Genomic DNA, 8,720 nt, shown 5'->3' on the forward strand with positions numbered 1-8,720 from the left:
TGTATAAATTCCCGTGTGTAGAACACAAAAGCACAAAAGTTTTCTGAAAATTTCAAAAATTAGGAGGAAGTTATATGGGATTCTTAAACCAAGATTCTGTCAAATTGTTTAAGAAATTTCCTATTCTCACTAATAATTGTATCTTAATCAGTTAAGCTAAAGATCCTTATCGATCATCTCGAGAAATGTGTGTTTGTGTCAGAGAGAGAGAGAAAGTGGGACACGGACACAATATTCGTATTTTTGTTCTTGTCTTCAACGATAGCGTTGAGAAATGGGCGTGTCTGCGTATAGCCATACATCCATTCCTCCAACCAACCAACGATACACACACACATATATATGTATTTAAACAATACATGCGAACCAATCGGAAGCTATATTATAAGCGGGTAGATTTTACAGAACCTACCATTCCTATTGGTAGTTATAAATCACAGAATGAAAAAGTGAATATGAGAATGATAATAGCAATAATTCTTTTATATGCAGTGGAAGCGTCGAATATTTGGGGGAGGTTTTGAGGTTGTTAATTTGAAATAATACGGCCTGGATGAAGTCGATTTGAAATCGTTACTTCGGGACTGATGTTGAAACTGGAGCTAGAGTTAGTTCCCCTGTCAGTTAATTGTTCAGCCTTCCCAATTGACAGCTGACGTTTCATTCACACCTGTTATTATTTGACATGTCTCATTGTATTTAAGGGAATCGAATGAAATTTAGATTAAATGTGTAATGTAATAGGTACAACACAAAGCGTATTATGATGTGCTCTACACTGGCTCTGTATCAATATGTAAGTATTATTTATATACTTTCATAGTTCGAACTCTTGAACATACTGGGAAGTCCTTCAGCTTTGGTATGTCATTTAACCTCTATTTCCGTCGAAGCCTCTTTCTTGGTCACGAAGGAAAGCTGTGTAAGTGAATGACGCCATGTATTAATTTGGAAGAATTGCCATCCTAGGAACTCAGTGTTTTTAATATAAATAACGATCATTGAATTTTTAAATGTAATTCCTACTGTAGTTTTTCTTGGAGAACAGCCAAAAAGAAACATTTGGTATCTCATTTGTGAAATTTGGATGAATATTTTAGGAAATATGACAATTTGATTGCTCAACGAAATTTTGTCTATTTTGCCTAAAAAGTTTCTTATTCTTTACTTTACTAGAAGTAATAGTTTGTCCTATACTTTTACAGGTGTAATAACTTGTCCTGTACTTTTCCAGGTTTATAATCTTAAGAATATTACTTTTCATGCTCACATTTTTCCATGTTATATATATATATTGGGTCATCCCATAAATAATGCAGAGGGGGGACAGAATAAACTACCTGCATCAACTTGCTGTAAAAGCAGGTAGTAATTTTACCTTCACTTATTCTTAGTGCAAGTTTTGAAGAGTGCAGTTCGATTTTAACAGTTATTTTTTCAAAGCTATAATGGAAGTAACAAAGGAGTATATATTCAGCATATTTTGCTTTGTGAGTTCAATAAAGACAAGTATGAGAAATATTAATGCAGTAAATGGGGATCGGACAATAAGCGTAATCCAGTGTCAACAGTAGTTCCAGAAATTCTGAGCCAGAAATTACAGCTCAAAGAGGACATCCTACAAACCCTGTTGGAACAAAATCTCATTGTAACTGTTGAGGAGCTTGCAGAGAAGCTTGGATTTGGTCGGTCAACCATTCATTGACACCTGCGTACCATCAGAAAAGACAGCAAATTGGGTTAACGAGTTCCTCACAAACTTTCCAAGTCTAATCGCATGCATTAAGTGAGTGTGTGCTCTTCTTTGCTGTCACATCACATGAATGAATCTTTTTCTGGGACCAAATTGTGACTGGTAACAAGTAATGGGTTCTCTATAAAAACGACCATCTTTGGTTTCAAGACAAAAGGTGTTCTTCCATCAGGATAATGTTTGGCCTATACAGCAAGGATGACATTCGAAAGGCTGGAACAATTTGAATGGAAAATGATGCCCCACCAACCATATTCACCAGACATTGCCCCATCTGATTATCATTTATTCTGCAATCTTCAAAATCATTTGGACAGCAAAAAATATGAATTTTGTAGACTAGGTCAGTACATCACTGGCGGAGTATTTGTTTTGTCATGGACAAATGAACGTTTGGAAGAGGGGCCTTGCAAGTTTACCAGATAGATGGAAGAACATTGTAGAAAATGAAGGAGAGAATATTTTAGATTAAAAAAGAACTTTATCTTAATTTTTAAGAATAAAAGAAGTATAAAAAAACCATATTATTTATGGGATGACCTAATATATATTTATATGCATATGTTTATATATATGTGTTATATTACATGTACATTTTTCTGCCTTGAAAATAGAAGAAAATATTAGGTAAGTTAATTTGTTCAGGTGAGAGTCTATATCTTCAGTTTATGAATATAGAAATATAGTAAAACCGTCTTTTTAAGTTGTATCTCATCTTAAGTTTGCTCTGTTTCTCATTTTGTTTCTCTATTATTTCAGAGCATCGGATGACATTGACAGAAGAGAATTCTGAACTTTAGATGTATTGTCACTTTCAACATTTCAATGTTAAGAGGAAATATTCTACAGAACAGATACAACCCTCTTTATATAAATCTATGGTGAATTGTTGTGAAATATTTTCTCTCAGCTGAGATTAACAGGGAAATTCTCCTTATGAAACTGTCTTCAATGTATATGACATTTATTTGTGTTGAAATAAATTTGCAAAGTAGATGAGAACATCTTTAGGCACCAACAAAGATTAAATTTACTGGAAATAAGCAGCAGAGTTATTTGTTATATTTAAACTTGAGGTACAAACAAGAAAAATAACCATACATTGTGGCAATAGAAAAATAACAGAAAAAGGAACTATTTAACAAGCTTGAAGTGAATTATATTCTGCAGAAGAAGTTCTGAAAGAGATAAGAATATTGTTGTCTGACCATACAACCTGCAAATTGTCACTCTGTCAAAAAACATTACATCTCGACTTGCAGATGCAGTTGTACAGAAAGGAGACCAAACAACTTTGGTGTTTGTAGTACATCATTCTCTGAGTAACGTAACTTGACTATGCCTAAATATATTCATAAAGCAGAGAAACCTTTTCGCTGTGATATATGTGGTAAAACTTTTGCACATGCTGGAAACTTCGCTATTCACAGTCGGACTCATACAGGGGAGAAACCATTTCACTGCGATATCTGTGGTAAATCCTTTATTCATACAGGACAGTTGAATTTTCACAAACGGATTCATACAGGAGAAAAGCCCTTTCGCTGTGATATCTGTGGTAAATCATTTATTCATACAGGTCAGTTGAATATTCACAAACGTATTCATACTGGCAAGAAGCCATTTCGCTGTGATATCTGTGGTAAATCATTTCCTTATGGAAATAGCTTAACTATTCACAAACGGACTCACACCGGAGAGAAGCCATACCATTGTGATTTATGTGGTAAATCATTTTCTCATGCAAGTAGCTTAACTTTACACAAACAGGTTCATACAGGAGAGAAGCCATTTTGCTGTGATATTTGTGATAAATCATTCTCCTGTAAAGGTGTGTTAACTGCCCACAAACAGTCTCATACAGGAGAAAAGCCATTTAGCTGTGATATCTGTCATAAAACATTTTCCCGTAAAGGTGTGTTAACTGCCCACAAACGGATTCATAGAGGAGAAAGATCATATTGTGATATCTGTGGAAAATCATTCTCTCATCCATACAGCGTAATTCTTCACAAACGGATTCATACCAAAGAGAGGCCATACCGCTGTGATATTTGTGGTAAATCATTTACCCGTGGAGATACCTTAACTGTTCACAAACAGGTTCATACCGGAAAGAAGCAGCAGTGTGATATCTGTAATAAATCGTTATCTGTAAGTGGTAACTTAACCGAACACAAATATACTCATGAAAAGGAGAAACAAGATGATTGCAACATCAAATGTATTCATGAAAGAGGGAAACCATACTGCTGTGATATATGTGGTAAATCATTCTCTCAGAATGGTGGCTTGACTGTTCACAAACGTATTCATACAGGAGAAAAGCAATATCGCTGTGATATCTGTGGTAAGTTATTACCTCACAAAAGTGCCCTAACTGCACACAAACGCATTCATACAGGAGAAAAACCATATCGCTGCGATATATGTGGTAAATCCTTCTCTCAGAGAGGGGACTTAAATAAACACAAATATATTCATACTGGAGAGAAACTATTTTGCTGTGCTGTCTGTGGTAAGTCATTTTCGCAAAGTAGTAACTTAAGCACACATAAACGGATTCATACACGAGAGAAGTGATATCTGTGGCATATTCTCTTCAAATCATTATTTTGCTGAGCATAACTGCATCGACCCATGAGAAAAACCATTTCACTGTGATATCTGGTAAATCATTCTCTCAGATGAGACTTAGATAAACAAATTTATTCATAGAAGAGAAAAGCCTAATATCTGATATTTGTGGTTAATTATTCTCTCCTAATAAAAATGGGTTTTTACTATACAGGTGTTTATCCATACAGAAGAATAAAAACTGTATTGTCCAAAGTCTGCAATAACAATCTTCAAATATTTAATATTTTATTAAAAAGTGATGAATTGACTCAGTAATTTCAGTGTGAGACGAAATATCTTCTTGTGGCACTTATTCCAGATTCTTGCATTCATCATCTTCATTATTATTTCACTTAAATTTCCATGTTTGCAAGAGTCAGACAAAATTTAATGGAGCAAATTTTCTGCAGCCGAATGTTAAAGAAACCGACTTCTCCGTTCTTGTAAGTTTGTGAATTTCTGCTACTCAATAACTTTGCTTCCAACTTTCCCTAACCTCTTCATGCCTTATAAGGACCAACTCCAATGTATGGAAATGAAAAAAAGGGTTTCTCATTTCCACAAAGACAATCGTTCTGATCCCAATCACTTGCATCATCTCAATAAATGACAGAAACAATTAGAAACAAGTATCTCATTCATGAACCATTTTCATCTATTTCTTTTTTCTCTGACTGTCACTACTATGGTTCCTGTAGAGCCAAACGTAGAAGAGACTGGCTCTTGTATGCTGTTCATCTATGGTCTGCTGCATTTGTCAAATTTAGCTTTAGCGTATCTTGGTTAGGACATTGAGTTTTATAAACCCCATATGAAGCCATGTAACACATTGAATTTAGATTTGATTAATTAATTAATTACACCTTTCTTTCCTCCCATAGTCAATTATGTTTAATTATACAGCTTGAGATCTATGTAAAAATGATCAGTGAGTTGTATAATGGAAATAAAACCAATTTGAAGCAATTGCAAATTTTTCTTCTGATGATTTTGAATTTTAAAATATTGGTGAAATACAGCAGAAAATTAAATGTTTTTTTTTTTTTGAAATGTTTCTAGAAGTTTCCATTTTCATGTTTTGCTCTGAATTTGACTGTACTTCTCTTGATACACAATGCATGATACTAAGAGTATAAATGGTTCTCTGTCTTTCAGCAGTTAAAATTCAATCAATTGAATTTATATGTAAGTGGCTAAGCATTCCAGACACTTGGAATACTCAACCTTGTTGTTATTAGGTAGTTCAAAAGTGGTGAGCAGGTAGAATTAGCACACCAGGAAAAACGCTTAGTAACATTCTATCCAGCTTTATGTTCTGAGTTCAAATTCCAGTAAGGTCAATTTTTGCCTTTCAGTTGTTCTGGGGTGATAAAATAAGTACCAGTTGAATATTGGGGTTGATGCAATTGACTTCCCTCCCCACCTATGAAACTGCTGGCCTTACATGAAAATTTGAAACCATTACACTGCGTAACAGGATTTTTGTCCTTGGGTAGCAACTGTTATTTTTTTTTTTTTTTGCTTACTCCTAGAAACTCTGAAAAATATCTCCTTCAAACTTTGCTTCTGTTACATTTTCTCAAATCCTGAAGAATCCTTCTCAACACTATGATGCTCTCTCATTACTCCTTCTCATGATCAGAGGTGCACATATTGTCGGCCACTAAAGAACATGCTCAAGTGGTTAAGGTCAAACAACTGACAAAGCAAATCTGTAGCCTGCTTGGCCATACTTTCTGTGAGTTAAATGTGTAGTGGCACGAAATTATGGCTGCCATTAAGGAAGTACAATCTATGCATGCGCAAGGGACTTGCCTTCCCGGAAGCCCCTCGAGTGCGCATGCATAGTAAAACCAGTACTTAAAGCGCTTTGCGTGCTTTCTAACCCTTTTTTAGCGCGATGCCTTCGATGTAACAACTACTTGCTCCTCTCAGATGCCTCAACTAAGCTTTTAACCTTCCAATACTGATCACAAGTTGACCAGCGGCTGCCAGGCTGAATAACAGGGTTTGTAAAACCAAGCATCACCAAAAATAAAACTTATTTTATTATGTTGTTAATTGTTCTACTGTTTCTTAATATATAATTTTGTTGAAAGGTGATAGAGAGACTAATGTCTCTCTATCACCTTTCACAGATGTTTTCCAAGCAGGTTCTTCACAGCTCACTGCCTTCCTGCCCACAAGCCTCTCCTACTTCTAAAGCAAGGCAATATTGCCCTATGAATAGACATGTATTTACATCATATGTGTGTGTGTGTGTGCAGGAGTGGCTGTGTGGTAAGTAGCTTGCTTACCAACCACGTGGTTCCGAGTTCAGTCCCACTGCATGGCACCTTGGGCAAGTGTCTTCTACTATAGCCTTCGGCCAACCAAAGCCTTGTGAATGGTTTTGGTAAACGAAAACTGAAAGAAGCCCATCATATATGTGTGTGTGTGTGTGTTTGTCCCCCCCCCACTCAGCATCGCTTGACAACTGATGCTGGTGTATTTACATTCCTGTACCTTAGCGGTTCGGCAAAAGAGACCGATAGAATAAGTACTAGGCTTACAAAGAATAAGTCCTGAGGTCGATTTGCTCAACTAAAGGCGGTGCTCCAGCATGGCCGCAGTCAGATGACTGACACAAGTAAAAGAATATACATATCTATAATGTACTATAACAAAAAACGTACTCCATCTGGTGAGAAATATTTATTTAAAGGGCACAATACACGTATTCAAGCTTTACTAACAGTTTGATATGTTGAGAAATACTCAAACATATTTTTCAGGTTCTATATTTAAGAGATGAGGATTTATTTACATTATTTACATTATTTACATTTGACGAATATCCGTCAAATGTAAATAATGTAAATAATGTATATTCTTCAGGCTCAGACCAGTTATCATAACGGACTAAAAGAACTGAAGATTAGAAGAAACGCGAAAGCACTGAGACGGTAGCATATAGAAAACGCAGAAAGTAGAAAACGGGAAACAACTCAAATGTAAAAAAAATGTTGAAAAGGTATAAGAGTTATCTCCCTTTGACCTTAAATGATTAGGCTGAAAAAATATCAACAAGTTAATAAGGAATAGGCGGAATTTTCCAGTTCTTCAAAATATATTTATACATACTAGCTGGACCCTTGAAAAATTCACGGAAAATATTAAAAATGTAAGCATCTGTAAACAGTGTACTGGTGCCATGAGAAATGTTTGTATATTATGACCGTCTGTCTATACGTTCTGAGTTCAAATTCTGCCGAAGTCGACTTTGCCTTTCGTCCTTTAGGGAGTTGATAAATTAAGTACCAGTTGTGTACTGGAGTCGATCTAATCAACCCCCCCCCACTCTCCACAAAAAATTCAGGCCTAGAAAAGTATATTGTGACAGTTACAGAATATAGAAAGAAGTGTAAAATCGATAACTATATAATCCAACCAAAATATCTCAGTTACGTAAACGGAATTACTATTTAATCTTAAAATACATCGTACATATTCAAATAACTTTCTTGGTTTAGTGGTATAGAACGTTTTTCTGGTATTCTTTTACTTGTTTCAATCATTTGATGGTAGACATACTGGAGCAACGTCCTTTAGTCGAAGAAATTGAATAGAATAAGAATAAGTAATAGGTTTACAAAGAATAAGTCCTGAGGTCGATTTGCTCGACTGAAGGCGGTGCTCCAGCATGGCCGCAGTCAAATGACCGAAACAAGTAAAAGAGTAAAGTGAGTATAGCTGAATTGCATAAAAAAGTAAGCAGCACAAAAGTTAATGAGATTTGTGAAACTGGCGTTTTGCTTTCAGAATATCATCAACATTTGCTTTATGATTGCTGCAGCCAACCATAAGAATTGTTTTCAAAAAGTTCATCAGTGACCCTTGTGCGGTGTATTGATTTTACACACTTCACTTTTGAAAAAGTTTGCTCCCAAAAGCTGATGCCATACCTGAGGCAAATTTTTTCAATTTGGAAACTCATCAGCAGGCAAGCAGTGATAAAATTCAATGAGTTTTCCTTCTCTGTGCTTCTCTTTCAACAAGGTATTAACTTGCAAGTCAATAAGTTCCAGTTGTAGTTAGTTCAGTTAGCATGTTATCAAGGTTACAGCCAAAGGGATTCTCAAACAAAGGAATTTCATTCTAAATTCTGTCAAGCTCTGAAAATTTTTTTGAGAAAAATGCTTATTTAAGACCTGAATAATTTTTTTCTGAAACTCGAGGTTAACATGTTCCGCATTTTCTGTGCAAAACTATTGAAAACACTGAAAATGAGAGAGGTTTCCTCCTTCAATTTGTGCTTCAAACAATGATAGCTTTCCCTGAAAAGCTGTAATAATTCTGTAGGGATCTC

The 8,720-nt window shown here is 35.4% G+C and overlaps 1 protein-coding gene across 1 annotated transcript; it reads left to right on the forward strand.

Moving 5' to 3' along the window:
• The first annotated feature begins 561 nt into the window (after positions 1-561).
• On the forward strand, positions 562-5,345 carry LOC106874772 (zinc finger protein 271). Its single transcript, XM_014922624.2, has 2 exons — positions 562-796; positions 2,513-5,345. The coding sequence occupies exon 2, from the start codon at positions 3,092-3,094 to the stop codon at positions 4,334-4,336; it is 1,245 nt and encodes a 414-aa protein (XP_014778110.1). The 5' UTR covers positions 562-796; positions 2,513-3,091; the 3' UTR covers positions 4,337-5,345.
• Positions 5,346-8,720: the final 3,375 nt, after the last annotated feature.

This window comes from Octopus bimaculoides, chromosome 27 (genome assembly GCF_001194135.2).
Source record: "Octopus bimaculoides isolate UCB-OBI-ISO-001 chromosome 27, ASM119413v2, whole genome shotgun sequence".
NCBI classification, from domain to species: domain Eukaryota; kingdom Metazoa; phylum Mollusca; class Cephalopoda; order Octopoda; family Octopodidae; genus Octopus; species Octopus bimaculoides.

Excerpts from the sequence above, each read along its gene's own strand:
- LOC106874772 (XM_014922624.2), top strand. The coding sequence starts at position 3,092 with ATGCCTAAATATATTCATAAAGCAGAGAAACCTTTTCGCTGTGATATA.